Raw genomic sequence first — 26378 nt, forward strand, 5'->3', positions numbered from 1 at the left:
GGGCAGAGAGAGAGAGAGAGAGAGAGAGAGAGAGAGAGAGAGAGACAGAATCCAAAGCAGGCTCCAGGCTCTGAGCTGTCAGCACAGAGTCCGACGCAGGGCTCGAACTCACGAACTGTGGGTTCATGACCTGAGCCGAAGTCGGATGCTTAACCGACTGAGCCACCCAGGCACCCCAATACCCTCCTTTTTAAATGTAATTTGTTTCATTGAGATATAATTGACATATATCATTATATTAGTTTCCAGTATACAACATAATGATGGGATACATGTATAAGTTGTGAAATGATCACCACCATAGTCTAGTTAACATCATCATCACACATTGTTACAATATTTTTTCTTATTTTTTCTTGTGATAAGAGATTTTAAGATGTGTTCTTCTAGCAACTTTCAAATATACAATACAGAATTATGAACTATAGCTCATGCTTCACATTAGAGCCCCAGAACTTATTTATCTTCTAACCAGAGGTTTGTACCTTTTGACCCCCTTTACTCATTTTTTAAAAAATGAGCTCTAAGCATACTGTGGTGGGAGGGGGAAATGACACCAGATAACATTCTAGCAAAAAATTTGCATCGGTATTTTTTAAAGTTTATTTTTGAGAGAGAGCGTGTGCATGTGAGCAGGAGTGAGGGGCAGAGGGAGAGAGAGAAGGGGAGAGAATCCCAAGAAGCCTCCATGCTGTCAGAGCAAAGCCCAATGCAGGGCTTAATCCCACAACTGTGAGATCATGACCTGAGCCGAGATCACGAGTTGGATGCTTAACCAACTGAGCCACCCAGGTGCCCTCCTTCACTCATTTTAACCCCCCCCCGCCCCGCCCCTGCCTCTGGCCACTACCAATCTGTTCTCTGTATCTATGAGGTTTTGCTTTTTTTTTTTTTCCTTAAGATTCCACATAAAAGTGAAAGAACAGCGAATTTGTGTTTCTCCGACTAACCTATCTCAATGCCCTCCAGGACCATCCATGTTGTGAATGGCAGAATTTCCCTTTTTATGGCTGAATAATATTCCATTGTATGTATATACCACATCTTCTTTATCCATTCATCCATTGATGGACTGTTAATGGGGCAGTGAACATGGGGGTGTAGATATCTTCTTGAGTTAGTGTTTGTATTTCCTTCAGATATATAACCAGAAGTAGAATTGCTGGAACATAAGGTAGTTTTATGTTTAAATTCTGTGAGGAATCTACAAAGTGTTTTACATAATGGCTGCACCAATTTACATTCCCACCAACAATGTGTGAAAGCTCCCTTTTCTCCACATCTTCACCAACCTTGTTATCTCTTAGTCTTTTTGATTCGAGCCATTCTAACAGATGAACAGGTGTGGAGTGATACCTTATTGTGTTTTTGACTTGCATTTCCCTAATGATGAGTGATATTGAGCATCTTTTCATGTACCTGTTGGCCATCTGGATGTCTTCTTGGGAAACATGTTTATTCAGGTCCTCTGCCCATTTTTTAATTGGATTGTTTGTTTGTTTTTGCTATTGAGTTGTTTGTTTTCCTTATATATTTTTAATATTAACCCCTTATCAGACAGATGATTTGCAAATATTTTCTCCTATTTTGTAGGTTGCCTTTTTCATTTTGTTGATGGCTTCCTTTGCTGTGCAGAAGCTTTTTTACCTTGATATAGTCTCACATGTTTATTTTTGCTTTTGGCATCAAATCCAGGAAGAAATCATCATCAAGACAGGTGTCAGGAAGCTTACTGCCTATGTTTTCTTCTAGGAGTTTTATGGTTTCAGGCCTTATGTTCAAATCTGTCACACTTTCAGCTGATTTTATATATGCTATAAGATAGTAGTCTAGTTTCATCCTTTTTCATGTGGTTGTCCAGTTTTCCCAACACCATTTATTGAAGAGACTGTCTTTCCTTACTGCATAGTCTTGGCTTTTCTGCTGTAAATTAAATGACCATATATTTGTGTGTTTATTTCTGGGCTTTTATTCTATTCCATTCATCTATATGTTTGTTTTTATGCCAATACCATACTGTTTTTATTACTATAATTTGTAATATAGTTTGGAATCAGGGAACGTGATACCTCTAGCTTTGTCCTTTCCCAAGATTGCTTTGGCTCTTTGGGGTCTTTTGTGGTTCCCATACAGATTTTAGAATTGCTTTTTTGTAGGGGCACCTGGGTAGCTTAGTCAGTTAAGCATCCAACTCTTGATTTGGGCTCAGGTCATGATCCCAGACTTGTGGGATCAAGCCCCATGTTGGGCTCCACACTCAGTGTGGAGCCTGCTTGGGATTCTCTCTCTCTTTTTCCCTCTGCCCTTCTCCCCTACTCATGCTTTCTCTCCTTCTAAAACAAGTCTTTAAAAAGTAGAAATGTTTTTTTCTATTTCTGTGAAAAATGCCATTGGAATTTTGGTAGGGATTGTTTTGAAACTGTAGATAGCTTTTGGGAGCATGGACATTTTAACAATATTAACCCTCCTGATCCATGAACACAGAATATCTTTCCATTTATTTATATCATCTTCAATTTCTTTCATCTATGTCTTACAGTTTTCAGTGTACAGGTATTTTACTTCCTTGGTTAAATTTATCTCTAAGTATTTCATTCTTTTTAATTTAATTGTGAATGGGATAGTTTTCTTAATTTCTCTTTCTGATAGTTCGTCACTAGTGTATAGAAATGCAACCAATTTTGGGATATTGATTTTGTGTCCTGCAACTCTACTCAATTTGTTCATTAGCTTTAACATTTTTTTTGGTGGAGTCTTAAGAGTTTTCTGTGTATAATATCACACCATCTGCAAATAGAGACAGTTTCACTTCTTTCTTCCTATCTGGATGCCTTTTGTTTATTTTTCTTGCCTAACTTCTCTGCTAGTACTTGTAATTCTGTGTTCACTAAAAGTGGTGAGAGTGGCCATCCTTGTCTTGTTCCTGATCTTAGAGGAAAAGATCTCAGTTTTTCACTGGTGAGGATGATGTTAGCTGTGGGCTTGTCATATATGTGTTTTATTAATTTTGAGGTGTGTTCCTTCTATGACCTCTGTATTGAGAGTTTTTATCACAAGTGGATCAGTGGAATTCTGTCAAATGCTTTTTATGCATCTACTGAAGTTCATCTACTTTATAGACAAATATCATATTTGTGGATGTCTTAAATCTTAAGTAGGTTTTAGATCTAGATATGAAAGGTGAAATAATAAAACCTGTAGAAGATAATAGAGGAAACTATCTCCATATTTCTCAGAGTAAGAGAAGATTTCTTTAAAAAAGATGAAAAGCACTAACTGCAATGGAAAAGATAAATAACGTTAAACATTACCGTTAAGAACTTTGGTTCATTAAAGGCCCTGTCAATCCATTGGGGAAAATATTCATAATACATATATCTAACAAAGAACTTAGATCTGAAATATATGAGCTCTGACAAATTGATAGTAATAATTAAACAGCCCAGGGTGCCTGGATGGCTCAGTCAGTTAAGCGTCTGACTTTGGCTCAGGTCATGATCTTGTGGTCCATGAGTTCGAGCCCCGCATCAGGCTCTGTGCTGACAGCTCAGAGCCTGGAGCCTGCTTTGGATTCTGTGTCTCCCTCTCTCTCTGCCCTTCCCCAACTCACACTCTGTCTCAAAAATAAATAAACATTAAACAAATAAAAAATAATAATTAAACAGCCCAATAGAACAATGTGCAAGAGATTTTATCAGGCTTATAAAAAACCTAAATTGATCAGTAAATATAGGAAAAGGTGCTCAACTTAATTAACATTAGGGAAATGAGTTAAAACCACAGTGAGATATCAGGACACACCTAACCGAGTGGTTAAAATTTTAAAAATACTGAAAATGCCAAATCTCAGTGACAATGGGGATGTCATTCTCACTCTCTACTGATAGGAATATAAAATTCATACAAGTACTTTGGGAAACTGTCTGGCAGTGTCTGTGAAAGCCAGACATGTGCCTACATGATGGCTAGTCTCTTCGACACGCCCCCACCACATGCAGACACATGTGCAAGATTGTGCAGGAGTGTTCCTAACAGCCTTACTTCTAGTAACTCCTAAACAGGGAGAAACTTAAGTCCATAAGCTGGAGAGTGGATAAAGGAAATGTGATCTATTCATACAGCCGGGAAAAAAACTGCAGCTATTTCTACACACCGTGGATGAATCTCACGCATTGAACAGTGAAAGATGCCAGGCAGAGAAGACTATATACTGATGGTTCCTGCTTATTTCAAGTTTGGAAGCGGACAAAGCTAATCTGTGGCATTAAAAGTCAGGAGAGGGGGGGGAGGAGAGAGGGTGTCGTGGTTGGAGGCAGCAAGAAGGGGTTTCTGCTGTGCTGATACAGTTGTATTTCTGAACTGGGGAGGTGGCTACATGGGTGAGATCCTTTTGTGATGGTTCACTTGTTGTATCCTATGACTTGTGCATTTTTATGGATGCATATCACATTTCAAAAGAAAAAGCTTTAAAAAAAACTGCATAAAATACATATTCAGAGGAGTGGGCCCGGTTTACCCCACCCCCATTTTCTACAGATAGTCATTTTCCATTTGTTTCTGGTTGATCATTCTAGTTATCTAGTTTATTTCTACAATATACATGCTCATTATGTCCACCACTCCCTTCCATGAATTATTATGCTGAACTTCCCTGCATCTTCCTCCACTCTTATAACCTTTAGCTTCTCTCTCTGACCACTTGCCCATATTTGCACAACTAGGGAGACTTCCTGAGTAACCCTGATCAGAGCCCAAATCAGTGTCTGTCAACAAAACATCTCTGTGGCACCGCCCTTGCCCCCTTTGCCACACAGATGGGCACCACAGTGGGACTCAGGTGGGAACACAGAATGTGTCTTCAGATCCTACTGAGCACAGAGTAAGTCTCCTACTTGGTGTTGGTGCCTCTTCATTTTGAGGGGCTGCTAGCGCCCTGCAAGCTAAGCCAGATGACAAATGGAGAGGTCTGCCAGCCCTTTTGTCCAGGGGAGAGCTCTAATGGAGAATGGAATTGTTCCACAGGGAGAGAAACCAACACAACTTCTACAGTAAGTGACCTCATCCTTTGTTTCAAAATGTGAAAGCACAGCCAAAGATGGCCAGACTTTCTTTTTTTCTCTTTTTTTTTTTTCATGTTTGTTTATGTTTTGAGAGCAAGAGAGATGAGCAGAGGACGGGCAGAGAGAGAGAGGGAGGCAGAGAATCTGAAGCAGGCTCCAGCCTCTGAGCTGTCAGCACAGAGCCCAATGAAGGGCTTGAACTCAAAAACCATGAGACCATGACCTGAGACAAAATCAAGAGTCAGATACTTTATCAAACGAGCCACGTTGGTCCCTCACTGTCTCTCTCTCTTTTTTTTAACTTACACCATGAAAAATTTGCACCAAGTTGCAAAACAAAATTGGAGAACTGACTCTAGAGGAAACAGATATCATTTAGAGACTGGAGAAGAACTTTAAAAAAGAAGTTGCTCGCAGAATGTTTGAGAGAATATATCCGTAAACCAAGCGCAGGTTACTAGGAAGAATAGAGAACAACAAAGAGTTTTTACGAAACAAAAGATATGATGGGTGAAAGAGACAAGTCAGAAGCTGAAACAAGAAGTCAAAGGCATCCAGAAAGATTAAAATAGGAGAGTAAAGACAGGCTCAATCCGGGAGGTAAAATATCTATCTAATAAGGTTTTCAGAAAGAAAGAACAACAGCAAAATAAAATAAGAGGGAAGGGCATAAAGAAAAACATAAAAGTCACGTTTGCAAATCTTCGGATCGTAAAGAGCCATGTAACATGCCAGATAGTGTGAATGTGAAATACTTGCATGGAGGTACATATGCACATGCAAGCTTTGCATACAACAAAGAGAGGATCTCAAAGTTTGGCTCTGGGACACTGATGCCAGAACAATCAACTCAAAACCTGCAGAGCAAAAAAATAGTTTAAGATACAGACTTTCTTGTTTATTACAAGGGAAAAAAGACAGTGGTTCGATTCTGATGCTTTTCCAGACAAGTCTAATGCCAGCAAGCCCTGGGCCACCATGCCTCCTTCCCTTCTCTTCTACTCTTCCCTTAGAACAGTTGCTCTGGGATCTCCCTGTGGGGTCTGCAAGGAGTGAGGCTGGGTCAGGGTTCTGAGGGCCAGAGCTCCTTGCTTGGTGGGCCTCCAGGTGGTGTCTTAGCAGAGGCCCCCTTTGGCACACACAGTTCTGTACGCACTTCTTTATCTTGTCCAGGGAGGGGCAAGTGGTTGGCCCCATTCTCTGGTTTTTCTCAGTTGTAGGTACATCTCAGCATCATGACCACCCCCCCCCCACTCCTCTTCCATGGGAATGTTGTCCTCCAGCCTTCCCTGGAGACATCTGAAGAACAACTTCACCCTGTGATCAGACTCTGCTCACCCAGGGGGAATCAGCTGTTCAACAGGCTGGCCACCCACAGTCCTTCTCGCCTCCCTCCCTGCTTGGGATGTTCTAGCTCATTCCTTAATTCTCCCGTTGCTCCCTGTGTGTCTCCGTTTCCCCCGACTGCTTCTTTGGGCCACACAATGTCACTGGGTTGGCAAAACACACTGTGTCTTTTCACTGTTACCTGTGAATTCAGTGGTTGTTTCAAAGCCCCTTGAGTGGGGATGGGGTTGGGCTGGCTGAGGGGGGTGAGGATGGGGGTGGGGTCCTTGGGCATCTTATGTCAGAGGGATGTGGCCTGCTGCAGCTCCCCCCCACTCCTTGCTCCTGCTCCCCACCCTCCCCTTTGGGGGCACCTGGTCTGGTTCTGGCCCTTTCCCCACAGACCCCTGGAAGAGAGGAGGCCTTTGACAGGAATGTGGCTCAGAATCCCCTCGGCCAGAGTGCAGGTTCACCAGCTGAGAGCTCTGAGGGCCTTGTCTGCAGCTGAACTACTCCCTCAGCCCTCTCCGCCAGTCCTGGCTGCGTGACAGCAGGGCAGTGTGGCGTCCAGCTCTGCCTGAGCAGCTTCAGGGCCTACCCTCACCACTCCCTGCATGTGCTATGGAAATGGGTGGAGCTGGGGTCTCACAGGACCCAGGGAAGACCTTCCTGAGGGAATGGGTTCAGAGGGCCAGGGTTCCTGCAGCTTCGGGAGGTGGGGTGGAGGCCATGTATTGCCCAGGGGCCAGAAGGTCACTCCGCAAAGTGGGAAGGTGGGAAGTGGGGTGCAGGAGAACAGCAGGCAGGAAGCTGCAGAGGGGACCGGGAGTCCTAGCAGTTGAGACCTGGGACACTCACCCCGGCTGCAGTGTGGACACTGACAGACAGGGCTGCTGCCTGGGGCCACCTGTCTCCTGGGAGGTTGGTTTGGCTTGTTTGCTCTGGGGAAAGTGGGGGGGGCGGGGGCACTGGGGCCAGGGCCCCCTGATTCAGGCAGGGCTGTGGGCCTGGGAGCTAGAGCCACCCTTTGTCTCCTCCCAGGCTATGCTCCTGTCACCGGGATGTGCCACCCCGTCCGTAGCTGCACTCTGAACCACGAGGATGGCTTCTCCTCGGCATTCGTGGTGGCCCACGAGACCGGCCATGTGTAAGTGGCTTCGCTGTCCTAGCTGCGTGGGGAAGATTGGGGCTCCCCTGTTCTCCTCTGTGCCCTGAGCACTTGAGATGTAATGTCTCCTCTGTATGAAAAGCACTTGGGATGTAATATCCTGACCCCAGCAGTGCACAGGGCAGTTCCCTCAGTAGAATGAACAAATCCAGGGCCACCTTGCTGGGGGCCTTCAAGGCATTATGCCGTTCAAGCCCCTGGGCAAGGGCTCCTTACCCCATTTTACACACGAATAACAGGGGCTCTGAGGGAGCCTCTCCCAGAATTAAAGAGCTTGGAGGCAGGGAAGCCACAACCCAACCAGGTGTGCAAGCCCCAGGCGTCCCCTGAATTTGGGGGCCGGGCAAGCTTGATTGTAAACCTCTGGGTCTGTGCAGGGATGTGCACCCCATCGGTTGAGTGGGTGGAGACTCCGGGCTGCATACGCCTCCGCCTCCGCTGCGTTCTCAAGAAACAGCGCCCCCTGGAGGGCAGGATCCTGAGGGGCAGGCCTCTGCACACTGGCCCCCAAGTGTCCTTGGTTTTAAGAACCGAGCTGGCAAAAAACGCAGCTTGGGGCAGACCAGAGAAAACCACGGGCGGGGAGGCGGGGCGCGGGGAGCCGCTGGGGGAGATTGGGGCGGCCCCCCAGCTGCCAGGTCAGTGTGGCCAAGGTGACGGTCCAGTGAGGCTGCCTTTGTCCCCCGCACAGGCTGGGCATGGAGCACGATGGGCAGGGCAACCGCTGTGGTGACGAGGTGCGGCTGGGCAGCATCATGGCGCCGCTGGTGCAGGCAGCCTTCCACCGCTTCCACTGGTCCCGCTGCAGCCAGCAAGAGCTGAGCCGCTACCTGCAGTGAGTACCTCCCCGTGCGTGTCCCGTGGTGACCCCGCAGCCCTGGGTTCAGCTCTAGGAAGGCGCATGCACAGCACCTCTCCCCCCCCCCCCCCCCGCGCCCCCAACCCAATGTGCCTGGGCACAGCCCCAGGCCTCAGCCCTCCAGCCTGGGGCACAGGGGAGGGAGAGGGAGAGCAGTGCAGGTGTGTGTGTGTGTGTGTGTGTGTGTGTGTGTGGTGGGGAGAGATCCCATTGTCAGGGTGCCCCGCCTGGCCTGAAAAGTGGGCGCAGCAGCTGCACCTTTAATGGGATGCCTGGGTAGCTTACAGCTACCGAGATGCGGAGGCAGCACAGATGAGAGCTGGAGTGTGCAGACAGGCCCACCACCATGGCTCCAGGAGGGGCTGCGGCTGCCTCCTGGGCTGGACGCCCCCCTCCCCCCACGGCACCGAAGGCCGCTTGTGGCACCTCTGTGTCTCCTCACAGCTCCTATGACTGCCTGCGGGATGACCCCTTTGCCCATGACTGGCCGGCGCTGCCCCAGCTCCCAGGGCTGCATTACTCCATGAACGAGCAGTGCCGCTTCGACTTCGGCCTGGGCTACATGATGTGCACGGCAGTGAGTGTCAGGGCACCCTGGGGGCTGGGGAGGGGGCACCTCGCCCTGCCTGGCTAGCTTCTTAGGAGGCAGCTGGTGTTGGGGTGGCTCCAGAGGGCAGGCCGGAGCAGGCCTCCAGGACAGCAGCCTCTCCCTCTGCATCCACTGCCCCTCACCCACTTGGCACCCAGTGCCCACCTGGCAAGTCCGGACATGGTCCTGGTGACCAGGGCTGTGACCAGGGCATCAGAAGGGATGGCGGGGAACGTACTGGTGAGGCCTCTGCATTGCCTTCAGAGTTCAGGAGGGCTTCCCCGAGGAAGAAGTGAGGTATAAAGGCTAAATGGGAGGAGAGAACATTCTGGAAGGCAGGAATCACATGTGCAAAGGCCTGGAGGTGAGGGAACATAGTGTACAGAGAACCCACCAGTTGTTACTAGGATCTAGTGCCAGGACAGAGCCAGCAGTAGGAACCCCAGTCATCAGGATTGACTGTACCTGCTGATCAGGGCCCACCCTGTCGCAAGCAGTATGGCGAGAGCATTAGTGTCTGTTAGCATCTGACCTAATGCTCCTCTCAACTGCATGAAGGAAGTGTGCAAAGTATTCCCACTTTACAGATGAGGAAACTGAGGACTTAGATAACATGCCTAAGGCCACAGAGCAAGCAAGTGGTGAACTTGGGTACTGATGTAGGTGGTCTAAGCTCTTGCATGACTGCCTAAAGAACTTGGGGGGATTGATTCTCATGACAACAGGAAGCTCTAGAAATGTTTAAAGAGGGGGATAGCATGGCCATATCTGAGTGTCAGCTGGATCCCTCAGAGACATCCTAGAAGAAGAGGTATGGGGATAGCCAAACAGAAAGGCCAGAGAAGAGGCGACTGTGAGGTTCACGGAACAAATACCAAGGGCTGAAGCAAGAGAAGGGCAGAGGGGAGAGCTCCAGGAGGGCTTTAGGGGGTGGAGTCCTCAGCAGGGGGATAGTAGGTGCCCCTAGGGCCCTGCAGTGACAGCCCCTCCTAGCCACCAGCCACTCGTACCTGGGCCAGAGGGATGCCCACCAGCCTTCCTGCCAGGTATACTGACTCCCAGCTGTCTGTCCAGACTCCAAGGCAGGTGCAGGGGCCAAGGACTGGAGGCTGGGGAGGCCCCTCAGCCACCACAGGGACAGGAAGCAGCTACTGCATGCTGGAGGTTGTCACAACCTCAGAATCATACAGAGCTCAGGGCACCACACGTGGGCCACCATGGGCCACCAAATGATGCCTGACTCCACCCTGTCCAAGAGGACCCTGGGGGACCCTAAGGGACCTGCAGTGGGAGGCAGCCTGGTGAGCTGCCCCTGCTCTCTCTTCTAGTTCCGGACCTTCGACCCCTGCAAACAGCTGTGGTGCAGCCACCCTGACAATCCCTACTTTTGCAAGACCAAGAAGGGCCCTCCCCTGGACGGGACCATGTGTGCACCTGGCAAGGTGAGTGGGAGCAGAGGGCAGGCAGTGTGACATGCCCAGATCTCCAGGAACAGGCCCTGCACCACAGGTGGAGCTGGGTGAGGGGTCTTCTCCAGGCACCCCTACCTCCTTCCTAATAAATCCTCACACGTGACACCAGAGTTTCTGTCCCCTCCACTTCGAACCCACTATTTCTTCTGTCGGAGCAAACCTGGTGTCTCAGAGTTTCTCACTGTGCTCCAAGCACCCCCCAACTCAGGAATCCCTACTCTGAGGAGCAGTTTCAGGGTTCTGGCAGTCTTCTGTCCCCCCGTGGACACTGTGGGTGACTGGGTCACTTCACTTTAAGGCCAAAATTGGGGGTTGGTGACACCTGGGTCCCTAGCCCCAGCATCATCAGGCTTAGCTTAGCCTCTCCATCCCTGGGGCCTCTGTGTTTGCCCCCTGGTGGGCACACTTGTTCCCTTGAGGCGGCTCCAGGCTCCATGGCCGGCTGCCCCGGCACCTGCCAGCAGCCTCAGACCCACTTCCCACCCTCCAGCAACTTGACAAAAGATGGGCTTTTCTTACCTTGTCCTTTCTGCCGAAACTCTGGGCTTGGTTCTCACAGGCTCAGATGAAATCACATGCTCACTCTTCAGCAAATCCCTTGCTGAGGGCTGGCTCATGCAGGGGAGCCAAAGCGTGGGTGACAGACCACTGATGACAGACCATGTGGGCTCAGCCCACAGAAGCCCTGCAGACCTGGTGGTTGGGGATGGGGAGTGGGGAGTGCCCACAGCACCTGTGCCCCAACATCAGGCCTAAAAAGGCCCCCAAATCGTCCAGGCCTGAGGTCCCTCTATGCAGGCCTTAAATTCTGGCTACTTGTAGTTCCTGGTAGAACTTCTTCAAGACACAGATTTCTAAGCCCACTCTTAAAGATTTTGGTTTAGGGTAAGGATCAGGAATTACTTTTGTTTTTGTTTTGTTTTGTTTTGTCTTATTTTTAAATTATTTTTAATTTTTAATTGTACTAAATTTAGTAATTTAATTTTTTAATATTTGCCCTTTTAACCATCTTCTACAATTCCGTGGCCTTTTAGTACATTCACAGTGTTGTGCACCTGTCACCATTACGTAGTTCTAGAACTTCATCACCCCAAAGGGAGACCCCATTAAGCAGTGACTCCCCTATTAAGCTGTCTCCAGCCCCTGGCAACCACTAATCTGCCTCTGTCTCTAAGGATTTTCCCATTCTCAAATTCCACATGAATAGAATCACACAATATGTGGCCTTTTGTGTCTGGCTTCTCTTGTTGAATGTTATTAAGGTTCATTTGTATTGTAGCATGTGTCAGTGTTTTATTCCTTTTTATGACTGAATAATATTCTACCTCATGCTTAGACCACAATTCGTTTATCTGTTCATACATTGATGGACATTTTGATTGTTCCCACCTTTTGGTATTTGTGAATAGCGCTGCTATAAACACCTGTGTACAAATTTTTGCTTGAAGCTCTGGGAATTGTTGTGGTTTTTTGTTTTTTGTGTTTTGTTTTGTTTAATCAAAATTTATTTATTTATTTTCAGGAAGAGAATTTAGTGATTCATCACTTACATATAACACCTAGTGCTCATCCCAACCAGTATCTTCCTTAGAGGCCATTACCCCTTTAGCCCTTCCCCCCACCCAGCACCCCGCCAGCAACCCTCAATTTGTTTTCTCTATTTAGGAGTCTCTTATGGTTTGTCACCCTCTCTGTTTTTATCTTATTTTTGCTTTATTTCCCTTATGTTCATCTGTTTTGTATCTTAAATTCCACAGATGAGTAAAATCATATGATATTTGTCTTTCTCTAACTGACTTATTCTGCTTAGCTAATACACTCCAGTTCCATCCATGTTGTTGCAAATGGCAAGACTTCATTCTTTTTCATTACTGAGGAATATTCCATTAAATATATATACCACATCTTCTTTATCCATTCATCAGTCATTGGGCATTTGGGCTCTTTCCATACTTTGGCTATTGTTGATAGTGCTGCTATAAACATTGGGGTGCATGTGCCCCTTTGAATCAGCATTTTTCTATCCTTTGGATAAATACCTAGTAGTGCAATTACTGGGTTGTAGGGTAGTTCTAGTTTTAATTTTTTGAGGAACGTCCACACTGTTTTCCCAACCCCATTTGCTCAAGAGACTCTCTTATTCCCATTGGATATTCTTTCCTGCTTTGTCAAAGGTTAGTTGGCCATACGTTTGTGGGTCCATTTCTGGATTCTCTATTCTGTTCCATTGAGCTAAGTGTTTTTGTGCCAGTACCATACTGTCTTAATGATTACAGCTTTGTAATACAGCTTGAAGTCTGGAATTGTGATACTCCAACTTTGGTGTTCTTTTTCAGGATTGCTTTGGCTATTCGGGGTCTTTTCTGGTGCCATACAAATTTTAGGATTGTTTGTTCTAGCTCTGTGAAGAATGCTGGTGTTATGTTAGGGTGGGAACTGGTGATTTTTAAGAGTGCGCCCAGGTGATTTGGCAATGCCCCCCCAGACTTCACGAGCTGTTAGAAGTTCGAGGTGGGTTATTGTTAGTAATACGCCAGGGATCTCGTAAAGCCAGAACTGACCACATAGCCCTCCTCCCGCACAGGAGCTCAGTGGAGGGAACACGGGCCCAGGAGCATTTGCCACATCCCTTATGACCAGTTTTGTAAACACTGAGCTGGGGGCTGAGACTAGCTAGCATGGCTTCCTGCCCCATCCGTGTCCTTACTTTTGACCCGTCCACCCTGCACAGAGAGAAGGTGGATGCGGTGGGAGGCAGCCCTGCACAGGCTTTTACCCCACAGGACCCCCAGCCGCTGGGAGAAACATGGGCCAGAGAATGCCTGCACTTCCAGCCAGTCTGCCCCCCTTCTCTTGTGAGGAGGGTGAGGGGAGGTGATGTCTGGTAAGGAAGGTGCCCAGATGTGGCCAAAGCGCTCCTCCTCACAGAAACCACTGACCTGGCCGCTGCCCTTCCTTCATTTTAGGTGGTGGGACCCTGGTTCGTTTAGCCCAGTAAATAACATTACATTCTGTTTGTTAAATAACAGAGCAGTGCTGAAGGCATCCGGGGCAGAGCTGGGGCTGGGGTCAGCCCACCCTGATTCACAAGAGCACAGGGAAAACTGACCCACATCAGGGATACTTGGTGTGTGTGGAGGGGGTGGGTGCAGGGACACAGGAAGAGGCAGGCGCACCTCCTGGGACCTATCACACTCCTCTGCCTGTGTGTGTTTGTATGTTGCAGTCTTAGTCATTATTGCATGTAATTTTTTATTTGGGAGGCAGCCCTCCCTTACCTTCCCCTTTCCTGCAAAACAAGGGAGTGAGGAGGGTACAGGCAGAAGTCTGGCCTCATTGGAAAAATAGCAGGACATCTCAGGGATGGGGAGGCATGGCTGTGGAGTGTTCAGCTGTGCCTTTCCCTCTGGCCCCAGCACCACCCCCCCCCCCCCCCCCCCCCCCCCCGCAGGGAATGACAGAGATTAGGCTCAGGACACAGTGTGGCCTCCTAGGATCCTCATTGTCCACATTCTCCAGCAGCTCATCCCAAGCACGTTGTCCGCTCTTGGCCTCCACAGCCAGATTATGCCCCTGCTTACTCAGTGTTGTGTATCCACCATTTCCCAGAGACAAAACAATCCGTACCTACATTCCACACACAGGGATGACCTAGAGAGAGCAAACAAACGAACTACCCGCCCTCCACCCTCTAGGTTCACGGCGAGCCTGCCCTGGGTCAGAATCTGTGAGGGCCGGGTAGGCAGGGGATGTCAACAGCACCCTTGGGGTTCGGGGCCCTGTGCCTCAGAGAGATGAAGCAGAGAGGATCAAGGTGGGGAGGAGCAAGGGCCAGTGGTGTATGGCTCTCCCATGGAATCAAGAGGTGGGTTTGGCTGAGAGGGGAGAGGGGAGCGTGTGGCCCTCTGACAGAGAAGTGGGCAGTGGGCCTGAGCATCAGTCTGCTCGGTCAGATTCATTCATTCATTCGTTCCTTCACATTCACTGCATGTGTCTTGCCCCTCCACCTCCTTCAGACCTTACTGTCTGTGGCAGTCAGCCATGAACATGAAGAGGCAGTGAGGACGGGGCTGGGGAGTGGCCAGTTGGGGAACCCAGAGAGGCTTCCCAGTCAATGACCCCCACTGACGCCCGAAAAGTGAGAGGAGCAGTCCAGGTGGGAGACGGTGCAGGGCGGGAGCCTGGTGAGGAAGGCCAGGGAGGGCGGATGAAACAAGGAGGACTTGTGTTTCATAGTACAGTGTATTTACATAAAATTTGACGTGGAGGAAGGCCAAGAGATCAGAGAAACAGTTTGTTTGTCATGGATCCCGAAGGAAGGGTTCCAGGGGGCCGTGCTCCGAAGTACCAGGGTGGGTAAGGTTAGGAGGCAAAGCATGGGAGCAGCTGTGGTTTCTGTAGAAAGGAACAGGTGAGGCAGGGTAAGCAGGCTTGGGATTGGTCAATGTGAATAATTTCAGTGGGCAGGAGGGACTGATACCTCTGGTATCATCCAGTACCTTTCCCCGGGGGTGATTCGAACAGGAGAAGGTGACCTTGAATGTGAGAGTCTGATAGAGGAAGTGTTTGGGTCATCAGCTCTGGATTATTGGTTGGTTTGCATTTAAAAATCCCGCTACTGGGTGAGTTGTTTACTATCCTTAGAAACTGGCTAATCCTGGAAGGGGCAGTCCCTTTAGGGTCAGCAGGGGTCCAGATGTCAAAGCATCAGAATCCAGGAAACAAAAAACTTGGTGATTACCCATGGCTCCCCAGGAGGCTACAGTGACAGCCTGTCCCTGTCGTGCCCTGTTCAGGGTGCTGGCAACGTTGCTCAAATCTGCTGCCAGACAGGCACGCCCTGGAGCAGAGACAGGCCAAGCACAGAGGGTCCTTTCAGGTGCCCTCTGCCCCACAGGCCAGGCTGGTGGGCTCACCTTGCCCTCCCTGATTGAGCCAGGGTTGGAGCAGAGGGGGGTCAAAGATGGCTCCCACCTCAGCATGTTGGCAGGAAAGAGTCCTCCAAGTGCTCTCACATTGACACACAGCATCTTGGGGAAGCAACACCCACTCTCCGTTTTCATGAATTTAGTTTCAGAGACACGGGCCTGTTGTAAGGGCCCCATGATGCCCCTGTGTCATGCCTCATGTTTCCCTTGCACAGCTGAGAAGGGGCAGGCAGGCATAGTGACAGGGGCAGCCCTGGATCTGGACCCAAAAGTTCAAGCCCTGGGTCTCCTTCCTCACCATGTGACCTCGGGCATCCTTTCTCTTCTCGGGCAAGTCACCTAAGTGTCCAGCTCACTTATCCTCACAGGCTCCTGGCACATGCTGGCAGGTAGAGGAAGGCTGAGGACCGCAGTGGTTCAGAAATGCTAACCGTGCACTTCCCTGAAACAGGCAGCCTACTTTCAGGCTTTCAGAGCAACCTAGCAGAATTCCTGGCCCCTGCCTGGATGCATCAGTGTTCTCCACGGTATTATCCTGTGAAGCAGCTCCCTTGGATTTGTCACAGGCTCAGGATTCACTCAGGACAGGTGGCTTTGTGCTTTTAAATGTTTCAGCCTCTCTATTGTCTGAAATATTTGTAGGCATTTAAACATATGTTTATAAAGCATTTTAATAACCTTAAACATGTTTTTTAAAATAATAGCACTGAGGCATCAGAGTATGAAATTGTTCACGTGAGGTGATGTCAAATGCGCGTAGTCATTTAGGAGGAAATAAAACAAAATATCGGAAGGATGTCTTCTGAGTGGTGGACTTAAGGGTAGTTTTCCTTTCTTTCTGCCTTGCTTCGTGTTCTCTACAATGCATGTGTATTGCCTCTGTGCATTTGGACCCAAGTTTGTGGGAGAGGTGGCCCATCACAATGTGGAATGCTCTGAGGTGTCCTGAGCCCAGCTTCCTATTTCCAGACTTGGCACCGATTTGTCCCATAGGGACAAGGGGACCACTGTCTGGCCTCCTCCATCCTCCTGGTCCTTGGTGCCCTCGACCAGCAGTGACTTGGAAGTTGGACCCCAGTCACAGCCTTCAGAGATGCCAGGAGCCCTCCCTCCCTCTGTGTCTGAGTCAGCTCAGGGTGCTGTAACAAAAATGCCATAGACTGGGGGATTCAACAGCCAACATTTGTCTCTCCCAGTTCTGGAGGCTGGAAGTCTGAGATCAGGATGCCAGACGGGTCAGGTTCTGGCGACAGCTGCAGAATGCCATCTGCCCTTGCTGTGTCCTCACGTTTCAGAGACAGAAATAGTCTTTCTAGTGTCTTTTTATAAAGGTGCCAATCTCATAAATGGCTTCACCCTCATGACCACCGGGTCATGATACCATCACATTGGTGCTTAGGCTTGAATGTAAGAATTTGGGGAGGATGCAAACATTCATTCCACAGCATCTTCTTACCTGGGCCCTCTTCCCTGCCTGCCAGCCCCACCTTGCACCACCAGCTGGGGGGGCCACCAGCCAGTGTTTCTGTGGGTTCTTTCCTTCTCTTCAATGATTGAGTGAGGGGCACTTTGGGGTAAGATATGAGGTAACAGTGGTCTGGAAGGTCATGACCAGCATCATTGGTGGCCTGCAGACACATCTGCTTGACCCCAGGCTTGCCAGCTGTGCACCAGCCTTATGATGGTGGAGCCTTTGACTGCTTGCCCAGACCCTGGGAAGGAGAATCTGGAGAGTGGAAGACTCTGTCTCACCTCACAAGGGCTCGCACTGGTATGAAGGCAGGTCTGGGAGTCCCTTGGTAGGTTAGGAAGGGTGAGAAGCCTATGGAAGGAGGGAAGGAAGGAAGGAAGGAAGGAAGGAAGGAAGGAAGGAAGGAGAGAGAGAGGGAGGGAGGAAGGAAGGAAGGGAAAGAAGAAGGAAGGAAGGAGAGGGAGAGAGGAAGGAAGGAAGGAAGGAAAGGAAAGAAGAAGGAAGGAAGGGAGGGAGGGAGGGAGGGAGGGAGGAAGGAAGGAAGGAAGGAAGGAAGGAAGGAAGGAAGGAAGAGCTGAGGCAGGCTCCGAAGCAGAGATGTGCACAGGGGTAGGGGAGGCAGGCATGGGTTTGTCTGAGAGAGGAGAACCAGGAGGGAAGCGTGGCAGTGACGTGGGTACAGAGTTGGCAGCATGGCTCCCTAGGAATGGACTCTGAGACAGAGATCCAATTGTGGGCATCTTCCTGGGGAACGCCTGCAGGATCACGTCTGTGGGAAGAGTGAGGCATCAAATAGCAATATGGCCACGTTATGGGTCTCAGCAGACCCCACCCAAAGCTCTGGGTTGAACTTTCAGACCTGTGCCCAACTTTGACCAGTGGTTGGCTGTGGCTATTCCCAGGAAAGAGGCATGACTCTGGGCTAGGCAGCGCTCTTTGGCCGAGGGCATTTCCTGGAGAAGGACTCAACTGTGAGCACGGACAACCAACACACTTCATGGCTGGGGGAGCGAGAGCCTCAGTCCTGAAGGGGGATGTCTTTTTGGCATCTGCTGCCCTGGATATGGGGGAAGGAAGTGGAGTGTTAGGCTTCCTGAGCAGCAGCATTTTCAAAGGCTGGGAGGGAAGCAAGTGTGGTCTGTCCAGAGACCAGTCAGTGTCTGGGTGCCTGGCATGGTGGTGGGCAATGAGGCAGGAGGGGCGAGTAGGAGCCGGTCAGGCAGGGCCAGGCTAGGCTAAAGAGCTAGTCTGAATCCTGCAGCAGCAGGAGCCTGCAGAAGGTTTTGAGAGAAGAGCAGAGGTGAATCCACCATGAATCTTAGGATACGTGTGCTCCAGCACCTCATACTTCCATTGGGCCCCTTACGATGTCATGTGTTCACATGGTCATGTGTTTTCGTAAAGTTTGCAGAAGTAATTTAACTGTAATCAATTAAGGTCACTTCTCTTTGCACATCCCCTTCCCCTCCGATATACTTCTTGCACCGGCAGTAGAGTGGCAATGCGTGCTCTGTGGCTTCGACTAAGGAGAAATTGCATTTGAAGTCTGTTTGCTGGCTTGTGTATGTGGTCTCAGTGTCTTTCGTGTCCAGTTAAGTTACTGACTGTAGCTGTCCAGGGGCAGGAATAACGTCTAGAGACACTCTGGCCACCACCACGTCAATTCACTGTGGAATCTGCGTGGTACGCAGCTCATGGCCCTCAGATCATTGCAGAAAAAGTGGCTCAGCTATACCTGAGGGCACAGCGGCTTCCGTATTGGCAATAGTTTATGTTTGCTTCTGAGGTTTATCTTGCAGACGGGCTCCTTTAAACACAGATCCAACTTGGGTGTTTCTTTAAAAAGGCTAAGTGTAACCAGATGGTCTGCTTGTTAAAAAGCTGTCCACGCCTCACAGCATATGGATTTCAAAATATAAGAGGTGCTAAAATAAATTTTCAGAGACCAGGAGAGAAAGCTGAGTGCAAATGGGATGCAGAAAGCTTATTCAAAACGTTGATGAAGCTTCAATACACCAGTTGAACTGCAACTTTGAAAGTTGTTTTGGAACTCTTCGGTAAAAAAATAAGGGAGAAATTACAGACTTCTGATTTGGACAGATGCATAAAGGTACCATCTTTTGTCATTTTCAAATTTATGTATTAAATAAAATTCAGATAAAAATTAATAGCAGGCAAGAGGAGGAAAAGGAGTAAAGAAATCAGGAGAAGTAATGCCGACTTCAAAAATTTAACTGTAGGGGAACCTGGGTGGCTCAGTCGGTTGAGCGTCCGACTTCAGCTCAGGTCATGATCTCATGGCTCGTGGGTTCGAGCCCCACATTGGGCTCTGTGCTGACAGTGTAGAGCCTGGAGCCTGCTTCCGATTCTGTGTCTCCCTCTCTCTCTGTCTCGTTCACACTGTCGCTTTCTCTCAAAAATAAATAAATGTTAAAAAAAAATTTTTATCACAAAAATTATTTGTAACAAGAAAAGGTTTCAGATCAAACCCAAAGCAGCCATTCATTAGGAGGAAGAGATAAATATCAAAGGGAAGGAACAGACAGGCTCTTGAAATGTTTGACATTAACTGGATTCAGTTAATGAAGAGGGGTGAATTTGATGAGCACATTGGAAAAGCATTTAAACTTCTTTCTGACTTGACATGAAATGTTGACAACATCAAAGACAACATGAAGCTCAGAATATTACCCCTGCAATAAGTAAGAATGTCAACAGGAACTGTTACTGAGTGTTCCCAATTCAGAGAGCATTTAAAATCAGGCTGAGAGAGAAAACTTGAAATGCCCTGAAATCCACATCAGAAAACAAACTGGATAGCAGTGTCTCCAGATTTGATCATCTCAGTGTTCCCATTACACCACCAATAGCTTATCTAAATTATCAATAATTTAAAAATGAAGGGGAGCTGGGTAGCTCAGTCAGGTAAGTGTCAGGACTCTTGATTTCTGCTCAGGTCACGGTCTCACGCTTCATGACATCGAGCCCCACCTGGGGCTCAGCACTGACAGCACAGAGCCAGTTTTTTTTTGTTTTTTTTTTTTTAATTTTTTTTTTCAACGTTTTTTAAATTTATTTTGGGGACAGAGAGAGACAGAGCATGAACGGGGGAGGGGCAGAGAGAGAGGGAGACACAGAATCGGAAACAGGCTCCAGGCTCTGAGCCATCAGCCCAGAGCCCGACGCGGGGCTCGAACTCACGGACCGCGAGATCGTGACCTGGCTGAAGTCGGACGCTCAACCGACTGCGCCACCCAGGCGCCCCCAGCACAGAGCCAGTTTGAGATTCTCTCTGTCTCTTTCTCTCTGCCCCTCCCCACCTCAAAATAAATAAATAAACTTTAAAAAAAATAAAGAAAATATTTCCCTCAACCTGTTCAAACCAGGATTAGCAAGCTGTCACACACAGACCCATGCTTCCTGCCACCTGGTTTCCTCCCCTCCCCCACCAACAGCTTCATTAAGATGTGATTCACATTTAAAATCACCAGTTCGTGGTTTTCAGTATATTCACAGAGTTGTGCAACTATCACCACGATCAAATTTTAGAATATTGTTGTCACTCCCCAAAGAAGCCGCGTACTGGTTAGCAGTCTCTCTGGTTCAATCCTCTCCACTCAGCCTCCACCACAGTCCTGAACAATCACTAATCTACTTTCTGTCTCTGTAGATTTGCCTCTTCGGGACATTTCTTATAAATGGACTCATATAATATGTGTCCTTTGTTCCTGGCTTTCTTTAATAGTATAGCATTCCTAAGACTCATCCGCGTTGTAGCATCTATCTATGTCGTAGTGTGTGTCCATACTTTATTCCTTTTAGTGGCTAATAGTCCATTGTGGAGATAACACTGTGTTTTATTTATCCATTTATCATTCGATGGGCATCTGAATTGTTTCTGCTTTTCAGCTCTTATGAGAGATGCTGCTATGAACGTTCCTGTATGAGTTATGGGTAGATGCGTCGCTTTTCTTGGATACGTACCTGGGAGTAGAATTGTTGAATCTTACCGCAGCTCTCTGTCTCACGTTTTGCAAAACTGCCAGACCAGTTCCCAAAGCAGCTGCACTTTTTTTACATTTGAGCTAGCATTGTTGTGAGGGTTTTGATTTCTCCACATCCTCCCTGGAACTTGTTGTACTCTGTGTTTTTCTTGGATGTGGATGTGAAGTGTTACTTTGTTGTGGCTTTTTGTTTTGTTTTGTTTTGTTTTGTTTTGTTTTTTAGAGAGAAAGAGAGCATGTGCATGCTTGCATGAGTGGGGAAGGGGCAGAGGGAGAGAGAGAGCGAGAGAGAGGGAATACCAAGCAGGCTCCACACTCAGCACATAGCCTGATGCAGGGCTCCAACCCACAAACCACGAGACCATGACCTAAGCCGAAATCAAGAGTCAGACGCTTGACGGACTGAGCCACCCAGGCACCCCCTTACTGTGGTTTTGATTTCCCTAGTGATGTTGAGCATCTTTTCACCATGTGCTTAGTGGCTGCTCATATATATATATACACACACAAACATACACACACATATATGTGTGTGTTTCTTTTGGGGGGATAGATGTCTGTTCATTTCCTCTGCATATTTTCTAATTGAGTTATTCATCTTTCTATTATTGAGTTATAGGAGTTCTTTATATATTCTGGATACAAGTCCCGTACTGGGGTTATCAGATGGATCATTTGCAAGCATTTTCTCCCATTTTGTGGGTTGTCTTTACAATTTCATGACAGTATCATTTGATGCACAAAAGGTTTCAATATTGGTGAGGTCCAATATATCGGTTTTTTTTTTTTCTTTTGTTGCCTGTGCTTCTAGCGTTGTATCTAAGAAATCATTGCCGTTAGGTCAAGAAGATGTATTTCTGTGTTGTATTTGGAGTATAGTCCTCACATTTAGGTTTATGATCCATTTTCAGCTGATTTTTTTGTGTGAGGTGTGAGATAGGGATCCAGTTTCATCCTTCTCTGCGTGTGGATTTCCAGTCATCTCAGCACCATTATCAAAGAGACTTTTCTCTTTCCATTGAATCATCTTGTCATCCTTGTTGAAAACCAACTGACCACATGTAAGGGCTCATTTCTGGAGTATGCATTCTGTTGCATCAATAGATTTGTCTTTCCTTATGGGAGGGGCACATGGTCTTGATTACTGTAGTTTTGTATTAAGCTTTGAAGTAGGGAAGCATGAGTCATCCTACTTTGTTCTTTTTCTTTTTTTTTCCTAAAGATTTATTTATTTTTGAGAGAGAAGAGTACAAGTGGGGAAGGGATAGAGGGTGGCAGGTACAGAAGATCTGAAGCAGGCTCCACACTGATAGCAGTGAACCCAATGCGGGGCTCAAACTCATGAGCCGTGAGATCATGACCTGAGCCAAGTCTGATGCTCAACTGACTGAGCCACCCAGTTGCCCCTACTTTGTTCTTTTTCAAGATTGTTCTGGCCGTTCCCAGTCCTTTGAGCTGTCAGAATGGCTAGAACCAAAAAAAATAAAGAAATAACAAGTGTTGGTGAGGATGTCCATGTCAATTTTAGGAGCAGTTTCTCAATTTCTGCAAAACTCCAGTAGGGATTTTGATAGGATTACATTGAATCTAGAGTGTCGACATACTAACAGCCTGACCGTAAAATGGGATGTCTTTCTTTTTATTTGGATCTTTATTTCAACAGTGTTTTGTAGTTTTCAGTGTACATATTTTGCACTTCTTTGACTCCATTTATTACTAAGGTTTTTTCTTCTTTTTGGTGCTATTGTAGATAGATTTTCAGTTTTGCATTCAGTTTATTCATAGAATAAAATTCACAGAAATAACAATTGATTTTTCTATATGGATCTTGTGCCCTGCCATCTCACTGAATTTCTTTATTGGATCTAATAGTTTTTTAGCAGATTCTTTAGGAGTTTATATAAGATCATGTCATCTGCAAGTAGAGATAGTTTTACTTCTTCTGTTCCAGTCTGGATGTCTTTTGTTTCTTTTTCTTGGCCACTTGTCCTGGCGAGAACTTCCAGTACAATGTTGATTAGAAGTCTTTTTTTTTTATTTTATTTTTTATAATTTACATCCAAATTAGCTAGCATGTAGTGCAACAATGATTTCAGGAGTAGATTCCTTAGTGCCCCTTACCCATTTAGCCCATCTCCCCTCCCACAACCCCTCCAGTAACCCTCTTTTGTTCTCCATATCTAAGAGTCTCTTATGTTTTGTTCCCCTCCCTGTTTTCACATTATTTTTGCTTCCCTTCCCTTATATTCATCTGTTTGGTCTCTTAAAGTTCTCACGTGAGTGAAGTCATATATTTGTATTTCCCTGACTGACTAATTTCACTTAGCACGATACCCTCCAGTTCCATCCACATAGTTGTGAAAGGCAAGATTTCATTCTTTTTGATTTCCAAGTAATACTCCATTGTGTGTGTGTGTGTGTGTGTGTGTGTGTGTGTGTGTGTATACCACATCTTCTTTATCCATTCATCCATTGATGGACATTTGGGCTCTTTCCATGCTTTGGCTATTGTTGATAGTGCTGTATAACATTGGGGTGCATGTGTCCCTTCGAAACATCATACCTGTATCCCTTGGATAAATACCTAGTAGTGTAATTGCTGGGTCACAGGGTAGTTCTATTTTCAGTTTTATGAGGAACCTCCATACTGGTTTCCAGAGTGGCTGCACCAGCTTGCATTCCCATACCTACATCTCTCCTACCAACCAACGTGCCAGTGGTAAATTCCCATAGAAGTCTTGTTCCTGATCACAGGGAAAGCATTCATCCCTTCATGATTAAGCATGATGTTAGCTGTGTGTATTTCCTCGATGTCCTTTATCAGATTGAGGAAATTCTCTTCTGCTCCTTGTCCAGTGTGTGAGTGTGTGTGTGTGTGTGTGTGTGTGTGTGTGTTTTCAGGAAAGGATGTTGGATATTGCCAGATTTCTTTTTTTGAGTCTTGCAGCAATCATACAGTTTGTTCTTTATTCTGTTAATATGGTTTATTACATTTATTTTCAGATGTTAAATCTGCGTTCCTGGGTAAACGTCACTTGGTCATGGTGTATAATCTTTTAATATGATGTTAGATTTGGTTTGCTAGGGTTTTGTTGAGGATTCTTCCATCTGTTTTCATAAGAGATAAAGGTCTTTGTCTGATTTTGGTATCAGACTAATGCTAGCCTCAGAGAATGAATAGGGAAATTTCTTCCTCTTCTATATTTTGGAAGAGTTTTTAAAGGATTGGTATTAATTTTTCTTTAAATGTTTGGTAGAATTCACCAGAGAAACCGTCTGGGATTGGGCTATAATTTGTGGGAAGTTTTAAATTACTAATTTAACCTCTTTGCTTGTTATTCATCTGTTCTGATTTTCTATATCTTATTAAGTTGGTTTTGGTAGTCTGTGTTTCTTCTAGAAACTTCTAGAATTTAAATTATTCTTTGGTGCCATTTGCTTTCAGCCTGAATAACTTCCTTTAGTATTTTCTTACGAGGCATCTTGCTAGCAACGAAATCTCCCTGTTGCTGTTTGTGTGGGAATATTTTTTTCACCTTTATTGTTGAGAGCTAATTTTACTGGTCATCCTTGATTAACACCACTGCCTCTGGCCTTCATTATTTTGTTTTTAATATTTTTAAATTTTTTAATGTTTATTTATTTATGAGAGAGACAGAGTGTGAGTGTGGGAGGGGCAGAGAGAGAGGGAAACACAGAAACCGAAGCAGGCTCCAGGCTCCAAGCGGTCAGCACAGAGCCCCACGTGGGGCTCGAACTCACAGACTGCGAGATCATGACCTGAGCTGAAGTGGGACGCTCAACCAACTGAGCCACCCAGGCACCTCTAGTAGACATTCGTGAATAAACTTCTCTATTTGTTGTATCGACTTTAGAACAATTTCCAGATACTTTGAGTGGTTGTTAAAAAACAAAAAAGGATTTTCACCAGTTACGTGGTTATCCTACTGAGGAGAGAGTTCACCCGGCTCCTCACAGGTCCACTGTAGATGTTTCTGTTTGCTGCCTGTTTTTGTAAACAGAGTTTTATCGGAACACAGTGCATTCACTTATCTGTTGTCGGTAGCCGTGTTCATGCCCCAGTGGCAGAGCTGAGTAGTTGCAACTGAAATCATGCAGCCAAAGTAGCTACTGGCCCTCACGGAAAAAGTGTGCTGAGGCATGGCTGCGTTATCTTTCTATTCTCAATACGGAAAACAGTTCCACTACAAAATGACATCTTGAAACTGGATGACAGCCGGGGTGCCCGGGGTCTGTTCGGCTCCTGTTCGTGAACCTGCGGTCCAGGTGTCCTGTGAGGAGGAAATGGACGAGTGTGCCGTCAGAATTTCAGGAAAAGGAGGCGCCTGGGTGTTGGTTAAGTGTCCGCCTCTTGGTTTTAGCTCAGTTCGTGATCTCATGGTTTCCTGAGTTCGAGCCCCGCATGGGGCTCTGTCATGGGGCTCTGTGCTGGCAACGCGGAGCCTGCTTAGGATTCTCTCCCTCCCTTGCTCTTTGCCCCTCCCCCACTCACACACACTGTTTCCGTCTCTCTCAAAAAAAAAAATACTAAAAAGAATTGCAGGAAAAGTTATGAAAAGTTGTGACAGTGAATCTGAAAAAAAATCATTGTTCTCTGCTTCCGGTTGTTTGTGGTACTGGACCCTTTTAACTTTTTAACTTTTTGTGATGGCTTTTCTTATCCTAAGTCAGTATTCCATTTCCTATCTGATTTAGTATTTTAAATTTTGTAATCTTTTTCCCTGAAATGGCCCTGAATTACATAAGCATCTTCCCCGTGGCAGGCTGGGGAGCAGTGTGACCAGATTCATGCTGTGGATTTGTGTTCCCTGAGCTCAAGTGTTCTACTCACTGTATTCCTGAATTTTTAGCATGTCAGCTTGTCAACTGACCTTCATTTCCATTATATGTCCTTGAAGTTGCCTTTTGTACATAAACAAGTAGATCCTGTATGTCTCTGGAGTCACTGGCTTGACCTGCCGGTTGCATCTTTATGAAAGGGCCTGGTGTGGGCTTCACCTGGGGACATGGTGTGGGGCACGCTCTGGCGGAGGGGACAGCAGGCTGGACAGGATGTTGAGGATGGCTGGGAGACCAAGGCGGTGGTCAGGGGGGAGGAGGGTGTCTTTCACCTCGCTGCACCTCCTGATGGGGCTCTGACTTTCTAGGGCGAGTAGGGTCTGCTCTCTATCAGAACCTCTAGAGCCAAACCAATCTCAAAGGAACTGCAGGTAGAAAGGTATGGGGTGTCTGAGTGGCCCTGGAGTGGTGGGTCATAGGAGTGACCTTCTTTCTTTCAGCACTGCTTTAAAGGACACTGCATCTGGCTGACGCCTGACATTCTCAAACGAGATGGCAACTGGGGCGCCTGGAGTCCGTTCGGCTCCTGCTCACGCACCTGCGGCACAGGTGTGAAGTTCAGGACCCGCCAGTGTGACAACCCACAGTGAGTTGGCCGCGCTGTTTCGCGCCTTCCCGTGTGGTAGCTGAGGTCCCCAAGA

General features: G+C 47.1%; 1 protein-coding gene across 1 annotated transcript in view; it reads left to right on the forward strand.

The window, feature by feature from the left end:
• The window catches only part of ADAMTS2 (ADAM metallopeptidase with thrombospondin type 1 motif 2), a 241212-nt gene that overhangs the window by 187151 nt on the left and 27683 nt on the right, over nt 1-26378 (forward strand). The window contains exons 7-11 of the mRNA XM_040444205.1: nt 7428-7533; nt 8246-8389; nt 8858-8990; nt 10331-10444; nt 26178-26323. Of these exons, the coding sequence (XP_040300139.1) occupies nt 7428-7533; nt 8246-8389; nt 8858-8990; nt 10331-10444; nt 26178-26323 (643 nt within the window). The remainder of the gene's footprint in view (nt 1-7427; nt 7534-8245; nt 8390-8857; nt 8991-10330; nt 10445-26177; nt 26324-26378) is intronic.

The sequence above is a fragment of the Herpailurus yagouaroundi genome, unplaced genomic scaffold (genome assembly GCF_014898765.1).
Source record: "Herpailurus yagouaroundi ecotype Mexico unplaced genomic scaffold, PumYag 192, whole genome shotgun sequence".
Lineage (NCBI taxonomy): Eukaryota > Metazoa > Chordata > Mammalia > Carnivora > Felidae > Herpailurus > Herpailurus yagouaroundi.